This window comes from Staurois parvus, unplaced genomic scaffold, assembly GCF_062004578.1.
Source record: "Staurois parvus isolate SC_StPar_1 unplaced genomic scaffold, SC_StPar_1.0 ptg000275l, whole genome shotgun sequence".
In the NCBI taxonomy this organism is placed as follows: domain Eukaryota; kingdom Metazoa; phylum Chordata; class Amphibia; order Anura; family Ranidae; genus Staurois; species Staurois parvus.
In genome coordinates, this window is record NW_028318071.1 from 4,232,346 (window position 1) to 4,253,648 (window position 21,303).

The 21,303-nt window shown below is 41.5% G+C and overlaps 1 protein-coding gene across 1 annotated transcript in view; it reads right to left on the reverse strand.

Annotated features, from left to right (window-relative positions):
• Positions 1 to 21,303, reverse strand: part of PLA2G15 (phospholipase A2 group XV) — a 118,872-nt gene that overhangs the window by 80,016 nt on the left and 17,553 nt on the right. Inside the window, exon 2 of the mRNA XM_089681668.1 lies at positions 13,074 to 13,230. Within this exon, the coding sequence (XP_089537794.1) occupies positions 13,074 to 13,230 (157 nt within the window). The remainder of the gene's footprint in view (positions 1 to 13,073; positions 13,231 to 21,303) is intronic.

The window sequence follows — 21,303 nt, forward strand, 5'->3', positions numbered from 1 at the left end:
GGGTTAAAGGGGAGGCATCCCAGGAGGGCGTGTCCTCAAAAGCTAGCCAGTGTTTAGTCACCTGAAGGTATGAAGCTATACCCATGGCATATGAATAAGTTGCATGCATCCTGTACTGTACAATGAAGATATTTTATTTTTTGGTTTAGATGCACCTAAATATTATAAAAAAAATTTGGTTTGAGTTAAATATTAAATAATCGTATACAATGTACCACAGTCACCAGACTGAAAACAAATAAACATTTACATAAATATAAGTAAACACATTGTAGATTCACACTGACGAAAAATCATTTAAAATGTACACCAGGCCCGGACAAATATTACCCAGTGCTAGGAGCGAAGTTTACTATTAGAGGAATTTTTTTTTTTAGTTTCAAAGAATAAACCCAACATTTCATATTCCTGATGTGTGTATGTTGTACCATGTACTTGTATGAAAAAAAGTTTTCTGTTCTCTTTGTATGGCTTCCTTTGTTTGAAATACTGTATAGTGTTCCTGTAGGTCCCTCAGTTTTCCTAACAAAAACTGACCACACTAGGCATGAGAGCACAGCATGATCAGTTCTCTAGCTGTATTGAGAATTCAGCCTGCTCTCCTCCAATGACAGGGATGTGGAAATTTTTGAAAAAAACTACTTGTCCAGGGACTAAATCGGTGCCCCAATCTACCTGTCCCTCATAATAATCTACTTGGCCAGACAAAAAAAATAAATTTGAACCAAATCTGTATTTAAATTGTGTAGTGACTTTTGGGGGACTATTTATTTAAAAAATTATTTTATTCCAAAATTGGGAATCCCAGCTGACTGTTAGGGGTTAACATTCTAGAGTGAATTTCAAGGGATATTTGAAGAGGTTTTCACAAAAACCAGTGAGTGGAAGAAACTTGTTTGAAAGACAATGTGACACACACTACTATTGAAATTCTTACAGGTGATAAAACAAAGTCCCAGAAAAGACTGATGTTGATTAGTCTAATACCTGGCAGATATATGTTTCCTAAACAAATGCCATGGTCTATGGTAAGCTAGGAGATACTTCAATGGCAGGCAACTTAATTATAGATAGTCAAACACTACTATTTGGACTTCTGCAGGTGAACATATACGAGGTATGGAAGTGACAATAGAGTAACCAAACCTGATTGTCTGAGAGCTCACACAAAACCTTGGAAGTGTGGATTCCCAGAGGAGACTTCTTGAAATGTGACAATACACTATTATCCACTGAGGTAAAAATATAACTGGCTGTTTACACTAGCTCCCACACAATCAACAGGTAAACAGAGGGTCTTTCCTATTCATGGGAACATCATTCCTTAAGCAAAAAGGTGAAGCTTAGGTCATCTAAAGCTAAGAACTTGATATCTACCCACAGAGACATTCTCAAAGGCATTTTACTAACAATTTTTATCAAGGGAAAATATTTTTGAGAAGGTTAGGTATTGCATACCACTCAATTAAGTGTGAAATGATGAAGAATAAGATGATTCGTGAATTGGTGTCTATTATACATTTCCAAAAAAAATCAAATGTTTCAAAACAGTTAAATATCAGGGAAGTGAGGAACCAAATGTATGTACATCTTTCTATGGTTCTCATTCAAGAGTAATATCAACTATACCTGAATAGGATACATATATATATTTGATACCTAAAGACATGTTATTTCAATCAAAGGATGAGTCATCATTACAACACAAATTGTTTTGTAATCCCTCGCTGCCCCCCAGTGGACAGGTGAGAGATATCTTATGTACACATACTTCTCGAACTGCCAATCAACAAGCCTGTTGGGAGGGTCTTTTTAAACAAAGGTTTGGATGGTATAAAAAGCCATGCACCTCACATTTAAAAAAAATCAAGCTAAAAAGCAAGCTGAAAAGGAGGAGAAAAATCTGAAAAGGAAAATGTTGAAGAATCTGAAGAAGCTGAAATCTGAACCATCTGAAAAACTTAAAGATCTTCTAAAACTACTTCTAAATCTTTTAAAACTTCTGAACCTCTGAACTTCTATACTTCTTCTATGATACTTCTGATCTATTTTGCTCATAATAACTACACTCTACTCTAAACACTACAATCCAGACTGCACTCTCACTTGCTACCTGCGGCCATCTTGCTGAAGGAGTCCAGCTGCCATTTTGTCTTGAGGACCATTTGAAGGCCCAACTGCATTCCACTGGGGGAGGCCTCAAAATCAAGGTTCTAGGAGTGGTGAGGTTGCTAGGATACAGTAGCTTATTTGATATTTCCAATTTTCCATAGACTTATAGTGTTTGTTTTGTGTGTTTAGAAATATTAAGATCTATATATAATTATTAAGTTTGATTTTGATATTGAAATTAGATATCACATATTAACTGTAGTTTTGTTATAGTGCAATTTATCAGAGAATACTTTCTTACATTTCTATGGCCACGGAATGTGAGAAATAATTTCTGAAGCACTATAAGGTTACAACTTATACATAAAATTAGATTTTTCCTCTCTTTACGATTATCTATATCTATTGTTTGATCATAGAAATTAGCCTGTTATATTTTTGATTATATGTACAAGTATACAGTTATCACCAGTATTTTGCGTTTGTATTAATATATATATAAATTTTGTACATAAATTTATTTATTAAAAAGGCAATTTTTGTGTATATGGTACGAAATCATACTGGCTAAAAGTACTCAAGGTATATTATTAAGTGGTGATCAAATTATTAAGGTGTCCAAATTATTGGTTCATGAAATATTTGCCGTATTTTACCGGCTGGAGGCACTGCGATATTTTGTTTAACTACTTCCTTTCCGGACACTTTTACCCCCTTCCTGTCCAGGGCAATTTTCAGCTCTCAGCGCTATCACACTTTGAATGACAATTGCGCGGTCATGCAATACTGTACCCATATGAATTTGTTACCATTTTTTTGAGACAGATAAAGCTTTATTTTGGTGGTATTTATTCACCGCTGGGATTTTTATTTTTTTTACTATGTAAATGAAAATGTCCAAAAATTTTGAAAAAAAAAAGTGTTTTTTTTTTTAAATAAAATTTTGCAAATAAATAATGTTTCATCATAAATCTTGGCCGAAATTTATTCCGTTATTTTTTTAGTAAAAAAAAGAAAAAAATCCAAAATTAGTTTATAACCAAAAATTATAATTTTTAAACATTTTTATTTTATTTTTTTATATTATTTTTGTTTTTTTTTTTTGTTTTTTTTTACATACTGTCACCCTAGCAATGCGGTGTCACACTGTACTACTTGTGGGGGGTGATGAAGATTTTTTTTTTTTTTACACTGATTGCTTTTACACCCATATAGGATGTAAAAACAATCATTTCTCTTTCTCTCTGTCTGCATTCTTGCAGTCATTGAGAAGTACTGAGTGAGCTGTGATTGGTCACAGCTTGTCACATGGTACAAGGCTGTTGTGACTAGCCTTATACCACGTGACCTCTGTGATCATTCACAGATTTCACACATAGTAAGCAATGATGTCACAAGTGACATCTTGCTTACTACTTTGCATGTGATCACTGATTCGCCAATCAGTGATCACATGATCGGGACCTCGTACAGAGGTCCCGTCCGACGATTGGTGTTTCACTGTGTCCGGAGGACACAGCGGGCACCGGATCGCGGTGGTGCGCGCTCCCAGGGAGTGCGCACAGCTAGAAAAGGCGAGTGCCGTTTAGGAACGGCAACCCGCCCCTGGACTGCCACCGTCCTGCCGTTTATAAACAGCAGGCGGACGACAAGAGGTTAAGGGAGAGGACAGCGCTCTACATATTTAGAATAAATTATTACATAAACCACCACAATTGGAGGTGATTTTAGGAATGTATGGGGCTTTTAAAAATCAAAAAGGGGCTTTATGGAGACTTAAACATTGTGCTGTTTATCTACTCCTCCCCTCCCTGCCTTTCTCCAGCATCGCACCCGGGGACTATAAAGGAGGGGAGAGACTCTTGAAGTGTAATGAGCACCAACTGGGTGCTTGTAAGGAAAGGGGAGTGTTGGGCATATCTTTTATTCCTTTCACTGCCAGAGCCGTTAAAAAATAATTTTAGGTCTAAAAATTACACAAAACCCCCAAACATTATATATTTTCTGAAAGCAGACACCCTAGAGAATAAAATAAAGGTAGTTCCAATTTTTTTATGTTGCACGATATTACCGCAAAATTTCAGTAAAAAAGTTAATTTTAGGGCACAAAAAAAAGTAATAAATTACCATATTTTTTGTCAAATATAATAGAGAGGTTGCACCAAGTAAATAGATATCCAACATGTCAAAACTTAAATTTGCGCGCACTTGTGAAATGGCGACGAACTTCAGTACAACGTATTTTCTATAGGTGAAACTTGTAAAGCCCCTATAGGTCATCAATATAGTGTTATGGAGAAGGTCTGGTGCTAGAATTATTGCTCTCATTCTGGCATGCATGGCAATATGTAACATGTATATTGCAATCGATGTTTTCATGCGTAGGCGCATGTGATGATTTTTGGTGAGAGGTTCTCTTTATTGAGACATCCAGGGTCTAAAACACCCTGGATGCTTCCCCTGAATGTAATGCAGTGCGCATCACACTGCATTACATTCTTTCCCGGCCTCGATGGTCGGGAAATCTTTGAACGGGGACCCGGAAGTGACATCATAACGTCACTTCCGGGTCAGGACAAGAAGGGGAGTGGATGTGTCCGTCTCCTCCCTCCCCTCTAGCCGGGGGTGGTGAGCCGGGCCCACAGATGGGCAAGCGGAGCCTGGGAGACAGTGGGTGGTTCACGTGGGGGGAGCGGAGGCTGGCACTGTGTGGAAGCAATCAGCGGCAGCACTACCGCCCGAATACTTCCACCTGACAGCAGGGCTGAAGGATAAAAAAAAAAAACTACCTGCCCAGCACCCGAATCTACATGTCCCAGGTGTCGGGTGATGCAAATTCAACATCGCTGAACGATCAAGCAAAGATTAGGCTCTGAGAACAGGGGGTATGTGACCACTTTTAAAAAAAGGGGGGGGGGAAGGGTTTATAATGTGTTTATATACAAATGTTTTGCCTTTAGATTTTTATTTTAAACTGAATGGGTTGTTTTATAAGGTGAGGGTTCACATATACTTTAAGTCCATCAATGGGAGTATATAAATATGTAACAAATCTTGTTTGTAAGTCCAGTCCGCAACAGGTCCTGACACTCTGGGGGAGCTTTAGCTGGCCAATAACTTTTTTTTGTGTGTGTTGCAGGGGCAGACACAGCATCCCCAGAGAGTTGACACCTGCCGAAGGGGGGTGGGGAGTCTGCACTGAGGGGTTTGGGGATGTTCGTGTAGGACTGCACTATGGGGGATATGTCTTGGGGAGGGGGGGATTTGAACTGAGAAGAGGGGGGACTTCTTGGGCTGTACTCTGTAAAGTGGCCTGTGAGATAAGTACTACTGATCCCTGCTCAATGCACTCAATGCACTCCTGACTCCTGCACCCTGTGCAATATGCACTTTTAACCCCTTCATCCTGTACAATATGCATTCCTGGCCCCTGCCCCCGTGTGTTATGCACTCCTGGCCTCTTCACACTCTGCTTTATGTACTCCTGAGCCCTGCAGTATAGACATCGTTTTGCATTACATTTTCAGGTCTACTGTACTCTGTACACTGGGTTGTATATGGCATACTGTACTCCTGGCCACCACACTCTAAGTACATTATTTCTGAAGTTCTTCGTCACAGCCTAACTCCATATTTGTAATCACTATAAATAGTTTGTCTGGGCGAAGCTGTCACAGAGAAAATTATTTTCTTTACTAATACATGCATCCACTGTGGGTGCTGTATGAACTGTATGTAGCATCAGGTACATACAGTACACAGTGATGTGTTCGGGCAGAGGTACAGGAACTTCCCATCTGCTGTGGGAACAAAATGATTCGGGCTCAGAGCTGCTCAGCTATTCAAAGGAATAGGAAGGTAATTTTCATTTATGAATACAAGACCTCCTTTGAATGGCCGAGATGGAGAGGTGGGAAGATGTCAGCCATTTATGTATTCATAAATGATAAATTACAAGGCTTCCTCTGAAAAGCTGAGCAGCACTCAGCCCAACTTGATTTTGATCTGGCAGCAAAGGGAAATCCATGAACCATTGCCAGAACACAGCAATGTACATTGTATGTAGCTGATGACAGTATATATACTGCTGACAGCAGGTGTATGTAATAGGAAACAAAATAGTTAGTCTGGGCCAACTTGGCTCATAAAAAGCTATGTAACACGATAGCAAAGCATATATAATGAAACTGTTCCATTTTTATAAAATGAGTATGCTGAGGTTCATACAAGTCTGTTAGATGCTTGTGGCACAGTCATTAAAGCATATTTTGAGTAAAAGGACTATGGCATATGTGTGCTTTGTATAGGGGTAGCAGACTCAAGCTTTATTTAAACATACTAGGGGCGACACTGTGTAAGACACCCAGGTTGTTACATTTCAGCATGTAGAGTTTTCCATGTAAAGTAACTGAAAGTTGGTAATGTGAGTTTTTCCTTCTAAATGAAAACTTTTTTTTTTTTTTTTATTACAGCAGACCTAAACTCAGGATTACCTACCTCAACTCAACACAGAATATGTAAAAAGGAAATCAAGGCTGCAAAAATTTAAATAAACGACAGATTGAAAAAGATAGCAGGACAAACCCCAAAAAATTCTTCAAGTATATGATTAGTGAAAAGATCAGGTCCGGGCATGTAGGCCCTTTACAAAATAATCTAGAGTGTGTGACTGGGGACAAAGAGAAGGCAAATGTATTAAATACGTAAATACCCTCTTCAGCTCTGTGTATACAAAGGAGCAAGGGGGAGCTCTTGTCCACAATGGGCATGGTATTGACACAGTCCCAGATGATCCACGTTCGCTCACAATTGATATGATCCAGAAATATTTAGACAGAATAAAAGGTGAATAAAGCACCTGGACCGGATAGCATACACTAATTTTTCGGGACTCTTTAATGACTGGCATAGTGCCACTGGATTGGTGTAAGGCCAATGTGGTGCCTACTGTATATTTAAAAAGGATCAAAATCTTTACCAAGTAATTAAAGACCTGTTATTTTACCTTCTATAGATGGGAAGATACTGGAGAGTTTAATAAAAGACCACATGGATGAGTTCTTGCTTGAAAAAAAATATTTTAAGCAAAAGACAGCATGGATTCATGAAAGACAGAAATTGGCAAACAAATCTGATTTCTATTTATGAGGTGAGCAAAACCTTGGACAGAGGGGTGGCTGTGCACGTGGTATACTTCGATTTTGCAAAAGCGTTTGACACAGTTCCCCACACATGGCTAATGTGTAAGGTAAAGTCTACAGGCTTGGAAAAACCTTTATGTAAAATAGATAGAAAACTGGCTAAAAGACCGAATTCAGAGAATAGTGGTTGGGACCTTTACTTTTTAACATATTTATAAATGGTCTGGGATTAAAAATATCATCTCAGTCTTTGCAGATGACACTAAACTATGCAGTGGAATAATGTCCTTACAGGATCTCTTCAACTTTAATTTGGCAACTATGTGGAAAATGAGGTATAATATTGATAAATGTAAAGTTATGCACTTGGGGGCTAAGAATATGCATACAGCATACATACTAGGGGGAGAACAACTGGGGGAGTCCATGGTGGAGAAGGATCTAGGAGCTCTGGTAGATCATAAGCTTAATAAAATGCAATGCCATGCTGCGGTTTCTAAAGCAAGCAAAATCATCTCTTGTATTAAAAGAGGTATAGACTCCAGAGAGAGTGATATACTTTTCCCCTGTGCAGATCATTAGTAAGACCATCATCTGGATTATGCAGTTCAGTTTTGGGCACCAATTCACAAAAATTGGGAACTGTAGAAAGTGCAGAGAAGGGCAACCAAACTGATAAGAAGCACAGAGAAGCTCAGTTATGAGGAAAGATTAAAGAAATTTAATTTATTCTCTCTTGAGAAGAGGAGATTAAGGGGGATATGATCAACATGTATAAATACATCAGTGGTTCATATAGTGAACTCGGTGTAGAGAGTTATTCACCCTGAGGTCATCATAGAAGACAAGGGGGCACTCTTTAAATTTGGAGGAAAAAAGATTTATTCTTCAAATACGGAAAGGTTTCTTCACAGTAAGAGCTGTGAAAATATGGAATAGACACCCTCAAGAGTTGGTTCTGGCCAACTCAGTGTATTGCTTTAAAAAAGGCATGGATTATTTCCTAGATATACAGAATATATCTGGATACTAACATTCACAGGTGAAACTCGAAAAATTAGAATATCGTGCAAAAGTTCATTTATTTCAGTAATGCAACTTAAAAGGTGAAACTAATATATGAAATAGACTCATTACATGCAAAGCAAGATACTTCAAGCCGTGATTTGTCATAATTGTGATGATTATGGCTTACAGCTCATGAAAACCCCAAATCCACAATCTCAGAAAATTAGATTATATGCAAGCAATAAAACAAGGATGGTACAGTTGTGACCAAAATTATTCAACCCCCACTGAAATTGAGTGTTTTGGCCAGTTTGACATTGCTTTTGATCATTCAGTCATCTTGCTTACATTTACATTAAAGAGGCACTTGTAGGTCAGACAAATATAACATAACAGTTATAATGAAATAACCACAAATGTCTTTTCTGTGCTCACAGCATTATCAGTTTTATTCAACCCCCAAGTGACATTCAATCTTAGTACTTAGTACAGCATCCTTTTACAGTTATAACAGCTTTTAAACGTGAAGCATAGCTTGACACAAGTGTCTTGCAGCGATCTACGGGTATCTTCGCCCATTCTTCATGGGCAAAGGCCTCCAGTTCAGTCACATTCTTAGGCTTGCGCACTGCAACTGCTTTCTTTAAGTCCCACCAGAGGTTCTCAATCGGATTTAAGTCTGGTGACTGCGATGGCCACTCCAAAATGTTCCAGCCTTTCCTCTGCAACCATGCTCTAGTGGACTTGGAGGTATGCTTGGGATCATTGTCCTGTTGAAAGGTCCAACGTCTCCCAAGCCTCAGGTGTGTGACGGACTGCATCACGTTTCCATCCAATATCTCCTGGTACTGAAGAGAATTCATGGTACCTTGCACACGCTGAAGCTTCCCTGTACCTGCAGAAGCAAAACAGCCCCAAAGCATGATTGACCCTCCACCATGCTTCACAGTAGGCAAGGTGTTCTTTTCATCATAGGCCTTGTTCTTCCTCCTCCAAACATAGCGTTGATCCATGGGCCCAAACAGTTCTAATTTTGTTTCATCAGTCCACAGAACACTATCCCACAACTTTTGTGGTTTGTCCACATGGCTTTTGGCATACTGCAGTCGACTCTTCTTATTCTTTGGAGACAGCAAGGGGGTACGCCTGGGAGTTCTGGCACGGAGGCCTTCATTACGCAGTGTGCGTCTTATTGTCTGGGCTGAAACTTCTGTACCCACATCTGACAAATCTTTTCTCAGTTCCTCAGCAGTCACACGGGGACTTCTCTCCACTCTACGCTTCAGGTAGCGCACAGCAGTCGAAGTCAGCATCTTCTTTCTGCCACGACCAGGTAGCGTTTCAACAGTGCCCTTTGCCTTGAATTTGCGAATGATGCTTCCTAAGGTGTCTCTTGGTATGTTTAACATCTTTGCAATCTTCTTATAGCCATTGCCCTTCCTGTGAAGAGAAATCACCTCTTCTCTTGTCTTCCTGGACCATTCTCTTGCCTTCACCATGTTTGTAACCACACCAGTAAATGTCTAGAAGGAGCTGAGTATCACAGTCATTTTAAAGCTGCCTAATTGGTGCTTATTATGCTTGATTGCTGCTCGGTGACATCCACAGGTGTTTTCAATACCTGATGGAAAGCACCTGTATGAACCTCTGTTCTTCAGAGTGGTAGTCTTTAAGGGGTTGAATAATTGTGGCAATGAAGAAACCACATAAGAACCATTTACTACTGTATTACATAAACAATTGATGTCATTTTAGTTGCATTTGGGTAGTTACAACGTCCTTGTAGGATTTGATTCTGAATACAATTCCAAATGTACACTATAGTCCCTAAACCCCTTTACAGCATTGGGGGTTGAATAATTTTGGTCACAACTGTACATAGAACAATATGGGACCTCTGAAAAGTATAAGCATGCATATGTACTCAGTACTTGGTTTGGGCTCCTTTTGCAGCAATTACTGCCTCAATGTGGCGTGGCATGGAAGCTATCAGCCTGTGGCACTGCTGAGGTGTTATGGAAGACCAAGATGCTTCAATAACGGCCTTCAGCTCTTCTGCATTGTTCGGTCTCATGTCTCTCATCTTTCTCTTGGCAATGCCCCATAGATTCTCTATGGGGTTCAGGTCAGGCGAGTTTGCTGGCCAATCAAGCACAGTAATCCCACGGTCATTGAACCAGGTTTTGGTGCTTTTGGCAGTGTGGGCAGGTGCCAAATCCTGCTGCACAATGAAGTCAGCATCCCCATAAAGCTCGTCTGCAGAAGGAAGCATGAAGTGCTCCAAAATCTCCTGGTAGATGGCTGTGTTGACCTTGGACTTAATGAAGCACAGTGGACCAACACCATCAAATCAACACAGCCTGTGGAAACTTCACACTGGACTTCAAGCATCTTGCAGTGTGTACCTCTCCATTCTTCCTCCATACTCTGGGTCCTTGGTTTTCCAAATGAGATGCAAAAGTTGCTCTCATCAGAAAAGAGGACTTTGGACCACTGAGCAACAGACCAGGTCTGTATTTCTTTAGCCCAGGTAAGACGCTTCAGACATTGTTCAGGAGTGGCTTGACAAGAGGAATATGACATTTGAAGCCCATGTCCAGGATCTGTCTGTGTGTGGTGGCTCTTGATGCACTGACTCCAACCTCAGTCCACTCCTTGTGAAAGTCCCCAACACTTTTGAATGGCCTTTTCCTGACAATCCTCTCCAGGCCGCGGTCATCCCTGCTGCTTGTGCACCTTTTTCTTCCACACTTTTCCCTTCCACATAACCTTCTATTAATGTGCTTTGATACAGCACTTTGGGAACAGCCAACTTCTTTTGCAATTACCTTTTGAGGCTTTCCCTCCTTATGGAGGGTGTCAATGATGGGAAAGACTGCTGACCTGACAGTTGTGCAGAAAACCATGATTGTGATTCCTACTGAACCAGACAGAGACCATTTAAAGGCTCAGGAACCCTTTGCAGGTGTTATGGCTTAATTAGCTAATTAGAGTGGGGCACCTTGAGCCTAGAATATTGCACCTTTTCACAATATTCTAATTTTCTGAGATTGTGGATTTGGGGTTTTCATGAGCTGTAAGCCATAATCATCACAATTATGACAAATCACAGCTTGAACTATCTTGCTCTGCATGTAATGAGTCTATCTCATATATTAGTTTCACCTTTTAAGTTGCATTACTGAAATAAATGAACTTTTGCACGATATTCTAATTTTTTGAGTTTCACCTATATACGCAAATTTGATCCACGGAATATCTGATTGCCTCTCAAGAAGGAATTCTTTCCCCTGCAGGAGCAAATTGGATCATGCTTTGCTGTGTTTTTTTTTGCCTTCCTCTGGATCAGCTGTGGGTATAGGATTATAACTTTTTTTTGTATGGTTGAACTAGATGGACTTTTGTAACCATGCAAACATGTAAATTGTAAAAAAGTAGTGCAGCGCTCAAAACAACTACAACTCAAGAATAATGCAAATGACAAAAAAATCAACAGTGATATATATTAGTGCCAACCCTTAAAAAATAAAAAATTAAGTGCCAAACCATGACCATAAACATAATGTGCATACATTTAATAAATATTGCTTCAAAAAAATTGTCCAATAAGGAAAAAACTTTAGCAGTGCTCACAAAGTGCCACACAAATAAAACCACATATGTGTATAAATAAAGAACAATGTCCTTTCGGTGAAAAGAAAAATATATATATTCATGCGGCGTGCAGCTGTGATAATGAATAAAACCGTGACTGTGCCAAACTCCTTCCGTAAATGGCTAAATTGCCCCCTCACCTCCTCCTACTGACCCCGAAGGGCCAACAGGCTTGCAGGATCACCTGGATCCTTATTTTGTCAAGGCCAGCAGCTTCCTTCCTTCCCTGGATCTCCTCAGCAGGGTTCCAAAGAGCCCCTATTCAGTCAGGGCAGTCCTGAAGAGTAATAGCTCACCAATCCAGTGAGCCAAAGAAATACTCTCTAAGTGTAGTATTACTATTACTGTAGTATTGCTATTACTCTTCAGGACTGCCCTGACTGAATAGGGGCTCTTTGGAACCCTGCTGAGGAGATCCAGGGAAGGAAGGAAGCTGCTGGCCTTGACAAAATAAGGATCCAGGTGATCTGCAAGCCTGTTGGCCCTTCGGGGTCAGTAGGAGGAGGTGAGGGGGCAATTTAGCCATTTACGGAAGGAGTTTGGCACAGTCACGGTTTTATTCATTATCACAGCTGCACGCCGCATGAATATATATATTTTTCTTTTCACCGAAAGGACATTGTTCTTTATTTATACACATATGTGGTTTTATTTGTGTGGCACTTTGTGAGCACTGCTAAAGTTTTTTCCTTATTGGACAATTTTTTTGAAGCAATATTTATTAAATGTATGCACATTATGTTTATGGTCATGGTTTGGCACTTAATTTTTTATTTTTTAAGGGTTGGCACTAATATATATCACTGTTGATTTTTTTGTCATTTTCATTATTCTTGAGTTGTAGTTGTTTTGAGCGCTGCACTACTTTTTTACAATTTATTCACACTGCTTTTGGTATCAGTTTTGAGTGCTGGCAGCTAGAGAAGAGGTTTAGTAGTTCCATTTGTATAGCGCAGGAGGATTTCGGATTACATGCAAACATGTAACTGTGCTGGGAGAGTGTGCGCTATTGGTGCAACTTTGTTTACAGTCTGGTATGCACATATGCAGCGTCTCAGCGTTAAGGCCCACCCGCCTAGAGGCCGCATATATGCTTTCTGCCAACGTGAAGAGATTAAAATATATAGATTTTAAATATACAACACCCTTCAATCTTACCTTATGTTATCAATCCAGCAATCAATTACAAGGGGCAACAGAAGCTCCAGGTTAAGCCAAAGAGTGAAGTAGTAATCGGTTTTCTTAGAACACATATAATGTACAACTGATGGTTTATTCAACTTGGCTTCCAGCTGGTTTCCTAGGTCGCCAGGTACTAAGTAATAAAGGAAAATAAAGGAAAATTTTATTAATAAATAGTCTTATATTGTAAAACCCAAACACCTGACAGGCAATAAAACTAACAGGAATTTGCCTAATGGTGTTTTAGCTGAATAAGAACTATAAGGCCTCAAGTACACATTTTTTTTCCTCATAATCGTCTTTTTTTTTTTTATAGCACGAAAAATAAAAGCACAGGCAATCAAATACCACCGAAAGAAAGCCCAATTCATGGGGGAAAAAAAGGATGCAAATTTAATTTTGGTTCAGCGTTGCATGACCGCACAATTGTCAAAGTGACGCAGCGCCATAACACAAACCGCTTATGTAACAGCTTCCCGACCGCCCTAGAGCAAAAATACTGCTACAGGGCGGCAGAGCTGTGCAAAATCAAATATATATATATGTGATTCGCGGTCCAGTGGATTTCACGCCCCTCCCAGATAGCATCAGATTGCCCGTCAGTACACAAGTCATCACATTTAACCCCTTGATTGCCAGGAAGACGCTTATACACAATAAACCTCCATTGCTAGTATAGTGTCTCAACGGATCAATATCTTTGATCAGATCAGCACTATACCAGCGTTCACATTACTATAGTGTTCCCAAAAATGCAGCGCTAGCGGGAACAGCCACGGCACCTGCCAGCACCTGTGTTTAGCCCCTACGCTTACCCCCCCCTTCTCCCCCAGCAAGTGCAGTGTCAGTAGGTCACTGTCACTTGATACATTGTACACAAAACCGCAATGTTCGCAGAATCAGGCCTGATCTCTGTTAGCACTTGCCGGTAAATTTTGATGATTCTCATATGCAGCAGAGTGCCAGTGTAAAAATAATAAAAAAAATCAAAATAAAATAAAAGTACCCTCACCCCCCCTGCGCACATCTGCCTTCGTGAGCATTTACCCTGTGCCAGTATGGAAACAGCGGTTGCACCATGCATGTGAGGTATCGCCACAAACGTCAGATTAAGAGCAGTAATTCTAACACTAGACCTCCTCTGTAAATCTAAAATCGTAGCTTGTAAAGGCTTTTAAAACGTTGCCTATGTTTATTAAAACGTATGCAGTTTGTCACCATTGTAAAACCTTGTGAGAAAAAATGAGATCTGCAAAATACTCACCATGCCCCTTTTAAATTTCTTGGGGTATCTACTTTCCAAAAATGGGTCATTTGGGGGGGGGGGGGTTTGGTGCTATCCTGGCATTTCAGGGCCTTCGAAACTGTGATAGGTAGTGAGGAAGTGAAATGAGGAAGTTACGCACCTTCAGGCTTTCAAAGTGGCCATTGGATTTCAGGCTCCTGTATGTGGCTAGGCTCCCAAAAAGTCTCACACATGTGGTACCCCCATACTCGGTAGAAGTAGCAGAATGTATTTTGGGGTGTAATTCCACATATACCCATTATTATTATTATACAGGATTTATATAGCGTCAACAGTTTGCTCAGCACTTTACAATATAACGGGAGACAATACAGCAACAATACAGTTCAATACAAGAGGGATTTGAGGGCCCTGCTCCTTGGAGCTTACAATCTAGGAGGGAGGGGCTAGCGGTACAAAAGGTAGTAACTGTGGGGGGGATGGACTGGTTGGAAGAGTAGAAGATTCCATTATTAGCTGAGGGCAGGATAGGCTTCCCTGAAGAGATAGGTTTTCAGAGATCACCTAAAAGTGAGCAGAGTAGGCGATAGTCTGATAAATTGGGGTAGAGAGTTCCAGAGGATGGGGAAGCTCTGGAGAAGTCATGGAGATGAGCATGGGAGGAGGAGACAAAGGAGCTAGAGAGCAGGAGGTCTTGCGAGGAGCGGAGAGTACGGTTTGGGTGATATTTAGAGACAAGATTGGTGATGAAATTTGGGGCAGAGTTATAAATGGCTTTATACGATATTGTTAAGTGTTTTAAATTTTATCCGTTGGGCAACGGGAAGCCAGTGGAGGGATTGGCGGAGAGGGGTGGCAGATACAGAACGGTTAGTAAGGTGGATGATTCTGGCAGCAGCATTCATGATAGACTGAAGAGGGGATAGCCTGTGATGAGGTAGGCCAATGAGAAAGGAGTTACAATAGTCAAAGCGAGATAGAACAAGGGAGTGGATAAGTTGCTTAGTGGTTTCTGAGGTTAGGAACGGGCGTATCTTGGAGATGTTGCGGAGGTGAAGTCTACAAGATTTGGACAGTGATTGGATTTGGGGCTGAAAGGACAGATGGGAGTCTAGGATTACACCTAGTACCCTGGCATGAGGGGAGGGACTGATGATTGTGTTATTGATCTTGATGGAGAAGTCAGGGGAGGGGGCACGGGCTGGGGGAAATACTAAGAGCTCAGTTTTGGAAAGATTGAGTTTCAGGAAGTGGAGTGACATCCATGCCGATATGTCACTTAGTAGGTTAGTGATGCGAGAGAAGACTGAAGGGGTGAGGTGAGGGGTAGAAAGATAGATTTGTGTGTCATCAGCATAGAGATGGTACTTAAAGCCATGGGAGTTTATCAAGTGACCAAGGGAGGAGGTGTAGATGGAGAAGAGAAGGGGTCCAAGGAGGGAGTGAAGAGGAGGAGGCAGCATTATAGGGAACACTGAAGGAGCGCTGTGATAGGTAGAAGAACCAGGAGAGAGCAGAGACTCTGAGGCCAAGAGAGTGGAGTTTTTTGAGGAGGAAGGGATGGTCAACTGTAGCAAAAGCCGCAGAGAGGTCAAGTAGTAAGAGTACGGATTAGTAGCCATTGGTTTTAGCAGTTAGTAGATCATTAGTGAGTTTTAGTAGGGCAGTTTCAGTGGAGTGTGAGCGAAAGCCAGACTCTAAAGGGTCAAGAAGGTTGTTGTCAGTGAGGTGGGAGCTCAGGCGATTGTAGACTAAGGGTTCTAGGAGTTTAGAGGTAACTGGAAGCAGGGAGATGGGTCTTAAGTTGTTCAGGTTGGTGGGGTCCAGGGAGGGCTTTTTGAATATGGGAGTGATGTGCGCATGCTTTAGAGGGGAGGGGAAGGCACCAGTAGAGAAGGAAAGATTGAAGATGTGAGTGAGGGAGCATAGGATGGAAGAAGAGGGTGACCATAGTAGTTGTGAGGGGACAGGATCCAAGGGGCAGGTAGTGAGGCGGGCTTCTGAGAAAACCTTAGTGACCTCTTCGGTAGTAGCAAGGTCAAAAGAGGAAAGTGTTGAGGGAGGTTTAGTATAAGGTATGCTAAGTGGGATGGATGTCTGTAGGGTGGCGATGCCCCTACGAATTGCGCAATCTTGTTTTTGAAATGATTTGCAATCTCATGAGTGAGGTACTGGGTGGGGGTGGAGGTGGAGAAAGTAGAGAGTTAAAAGTAGAGAAGAGACGAGGACTGAATGACAAGGTATTAATAAGAGTGACAAAGTAGGCTTGTTTGGCAGCATGAAGGGAGGACTTGTAGGTTAAGAGAGCAGATCTATATAGGGTGAATGCTTGTTGAGATTTGGTTTTACACCACAATCGCTCCAGCGCATGACTATGTCGTTTAAGATTTCTGGTGTCGTCAGTCTGACAAGGTTCTAACGGTCATGGCCTGATGCTTCGTGTTGTTAGAGGAGCAAGTGAGTCTAATGTGGATGAAAGCGAACGATTATAGACAGCAGTGGCCAGGTGAGGGCAGGACAGGGGAGAGATTCTGTCGTAGAGTTGGTCAGTTGTAGAGCAGAAAGGAGCAGGGTTCAAGTTGTGAAGGTTTCTGCGGGTAATTGTTTGCCGCTTGGAGGGATAGGTGTTTGAAAACGAGGACACAGTGAAGGTGATGAGAATGTGATCAGAGAGGAAAGGGGGTGTTTGTGCAGTTGTAGGGAGTGCAAAGACTGGAGAAAACAAGGTCTAATGTATTCCCATCAGAGTGAGTGGAGGACTGTATACATTGTGTTAATGCAAAAGAGGAGGTTATGTTGAAGAGTTGGGCTGTAGCCGGGTAGTTTACATTAATATGGATGTTAAAATCTCCAAGAATGATGGTGGGTAGTTCAGAGGAGAGAAAGTAGGGTAGCCAGGCGGAGAAATCATCAAGAAAGCGGGACACCGGTCCAGGAGGCCGATAGATCACTGCAACCCTCAGAGAAATGGGAGAAGACAGCCGGATGCAGTAAGTCTCGAAAGAAGAGAAGGATAGAGAGGGGGGGTTATGCAGGACTTGAAAGGTGCTGAGTGGGGATAGAAGCAAACCAACTCCACCATCTTTCCGACCACTGGGTCTGGGTGAGTAGGTCCAGAGGAGGCCTCCATAGGAAAGTGCTGCGGGAGAAGCAGAATCTGCTGCTTGAAGCCAGGTTTCTGTAATTGCTAGTAGGTTAAGGGAGCGGGAGACAAAAAGGTCATGGACAGAGGTGAGCTTATTGCAGACAGAGCGGGCATTCCAGTGGGCACATGAAAAAGGGTGTGTGGTTTTTGGGAGCAAGGGGACCGATATTAAATTGAGGGGATTGCTGCTATACCAGGAAGAAAGAGGACGCATGGTGTGGGGATGAGATAGTGGAGGACCAGGGTTTGGGGAGATATCCCCAGAGGGTAAGAGAAGAAGAAGGGTGAGGAAAGTAACATGGGAGCAGGATGTACACGAGTGCACATGCCTTCCAGTCCTGGTGTTTAGGTCAGCAGGAGAGTGAAGTATCAGCAAGAGGTGATGAGAGCAGTAGTAGGGAGATGGTAGCAGTGAGGCTGAGATGTACAAGTTTTGGGGTGGAGCAGAGGGGTAAAGAAGTGAGATTTTGGGAACGCAGGAAAGGAATATGAAAAGGAGGAGTAGAGGGCACATATTAAAAAAGGTACACAAAGTGGGACTCAGACTTGTAATAGATGTTTCCCAGGGTGTTTGCTTGCAGTCTGTTCAGCATGCAGTAGAGTTTCTTGTTGTTGTATCTTCCTGCTGCTTGAGTTATCCTGCTTTAGTTTAACTGTGTCTTAGCACTCCGTTAAAGCAGCACCCCATCTGTGACTGTGCCCCCCATCTGTGATTCCCCCATGAGCTGATCTAAATTTAAAGAGAGCCATGGCTATTCCCATGGCTTGTGTGAGAAATATATAATTTAAATGACAACTTTGAAAAAAATAAAAAAAAATGTTTTTGTCATTTTCCAGAAACTTATGGGAAAAAAATAAATCTTCCATGGACTCAATATGCCTCTCAGCAGATAGCTTAGGGTGTCTACTTTCCGAAAAGGGGTCATTTGGGGGTGTCTGTACTATCCTGGTATTTTAGCACCTCAAAAAATGTCATGAGTAGTCAGAAAGTAAAAGCGGTGTAAATTCCATTATCTATACCATAGTGTGTAGGTGCTATAATTTTACACAAAGTAATATACACTTATTTGGATTTTTTAACCAAAAACATGTAGAATACATTTTGGCCTAAATTTATGATGAACTTTTAGTTTTTCTGGATATTTTTTATGACAAAAATGAGAAAAAAAAAATGGGATTTTTTTCTTAAAATTTTTTTGTTTATAGCACGAAAAATAAAAAGCACACAGGTGATCAACTACCACCAAAAGAAAGCTCTATTTGTGTGAAAAAAGGACATAAATTTTGTTTCAGTACAGCATTGCATGGCCATGCAATTATCAGTTGAATTAGTGCAGTGCCCAGTAGCAAAAAGAGGCCTGGTCATTAAGGGGGGTAAATCCTCTAGAGGGCAAGTGGTTAATGTGTTAAGTTCTGCTTTACCACTTGCCCTCCTGAGGATTTACTCCCCTTACTGAGCAGGACATCTTTTTGCATTACAGCGCTGCGTTACTTTAACAATTGCGCGGTCATGCAATGCTGCACCCAAATAAAATGTATATCCTTTTTGTCGCACAAATTGAGCTTTCTTTCGGTGGTATTTGATCGCCTGTGCGGTTATTTTTTGTGCTATAAAGAAAAAAATAAAAAAAAGGCCGACAATTTTGAGAAAAAAAAAAAACACATTATGTTTTACTTTTTTCTATTAACTACTAGGGGACCGCCCACAGTAAATATACTGCTACAGGGTGGCCCCTGTGCACAGGATCACGTATATAAACGTGATTATGCATTCCGGGGTAGGGGGGACGTGTGACCGCCCTACCCGTGGCACCGATCGTAGCCGCAGGTGTCAATCACCGGGTCCCAGCCGGTGATTACCCGCCGGAGCCCAGCGATTGCTGGCAATCACTGACAGAGAGGAAGGCTGAATTGTTTTCAATGGAGCTCTCCTCCCTGTCAGCTTTCAGCACACTGTTCCGGGATCGCTGGTCACAGCCTTCCAGGACAGTGTGTAACAGAGAGGTACACCCCCCCGCCCCCTAGTAAAAAACTCCCCTCACACAGTTAACCCTTTGATTGTCTCCAGAAGTTAACCCCTTCTTCCCCAGTGCAATTAGTACAATGTTAGTGGTTTTTCTTTTTTGCACTGATCACTGTATTGGTGTCACTGGGGATGTCAGTGACCCCAAGTCAGTTCCCCCCCAGTGTCAGAATGTCCGCCGCAGTCCCGCCATAAGAAAATCACCACTATTAGAAAAAAAAAAAATTCAGCATCTATACCGCCATTTGTAAACACTATAACTTTCACGTAAACCAATTAATTTACACGTATTGGGATTTTTTTTAGCAAAGATATGTCGTAGAATACATTTTGGCCGAAATTTGATTTTTACATTTTTTTACTGGACATGTTTTATAGCAAAAAGTCCAAAATATTGTTTTTTTTCTGAAAATTGTCAGGCTTTTTTTTATAGCTCAAACAATTTCAAAAACACACAGGCGATCAAAAACAACTAAAAGAAAGCCCAATACCTGTGGGAAAAAATACGTAAATTGAATTTTGGTGCAGCGTTGCATGACCGCGCAATTGTCAAAGTAATACAGCGCTGTAGCAAACTAGCTCATCAGAGTTGGACACGGAGTTCCCCTTTTTCTTTTCTTTTAGTGGAAGTATTCCTTATTCCTCACACTCCCTACCCCCTCCCTTCCTGAGTGACAGATGGTGGGGGGTCAACCACAGGCTAGGCATTCCTAGTTTGGTGGCAGCCGTCTGCGAAAATATAACCTCTCACCTACGTTCTGATAAGGCCAGTATTTCTCAAAGAATTGGGAAGCACTGACCCAAAACTGTGTAGGCCCACACATCATAAACCTGACCAGCAGTAATTGAACATTCCTCAGGTCAACTGTATGTTTCATATCATGGAGTATGAAGCTGTTAGTTTAATTCAGAGTTCCCCTGACCCCTCCCAACACAGCGTAGTCAGAGCAACCCCCCATTCAGAGGGATTTTTAAAGAGGACAGGCTGCAAGCCTGAAAGTTTAAGTTTTTAACACATCTCCTCAGCTGAACATCGTAACAAAAGGAGATGAAAGAACCCTCCTGCTCTGCAACTTGGATCTGCAAAACAAGGCATATGGGCAAGTAACTTAACCCTGTAACTTCCTTCCTATTATCGCTTTGCTGTATCTATATATATATATATATATTTTCGTGATATCTCTTTGTAAATATTTTTTTGCACCTGTTTGACTCTTTTAGTAATAAATCTTTCTTTCTGAAAGTGTTAAACTGTTTTTTAACGCTTACTTGCAATTCACGAATTCCTGCCTTTGAAGAGAAGCTACTGTTTGTTATATCTCTGTATAGCAGGTCCGCGGGCCGTGCTATATAGATCAATATTTCAATCATTATAGTGTATATTTGATAACGGGAGATTCCCAGTCTCCTTTAAAAGTGGTGGTGGCAGTAGAGGGTTAGTTGCGTAAATAACCCGACCCAGTAACAAGCGCATTCAGGCTGCAGGCACTGATTGTAGCCCATTAGCTGGACAATCGCTGTGCAGGGTGCAGCTGGGTGGGGCCTTGTTACGCGCGTCACACCGCGGTTTTAGATTGGCCGGTCCTTCGGTCACAAGTTTGGTGAGAAGGTCTGGGGTCTGACGGCGTGGGCGTGACGTATTACTGTTAGTTGCGGTCGTGCGATTGTCGCATGTTGGTGGCGGTGACCGTGCGATCGTGACAGGCGCTGTAACACAAACCGCTTATGTAACTGCTTCCTGACTGCCCTATAGCAGAAATACTGCTACAGGGCGGCACAGGTTCCCAAAATC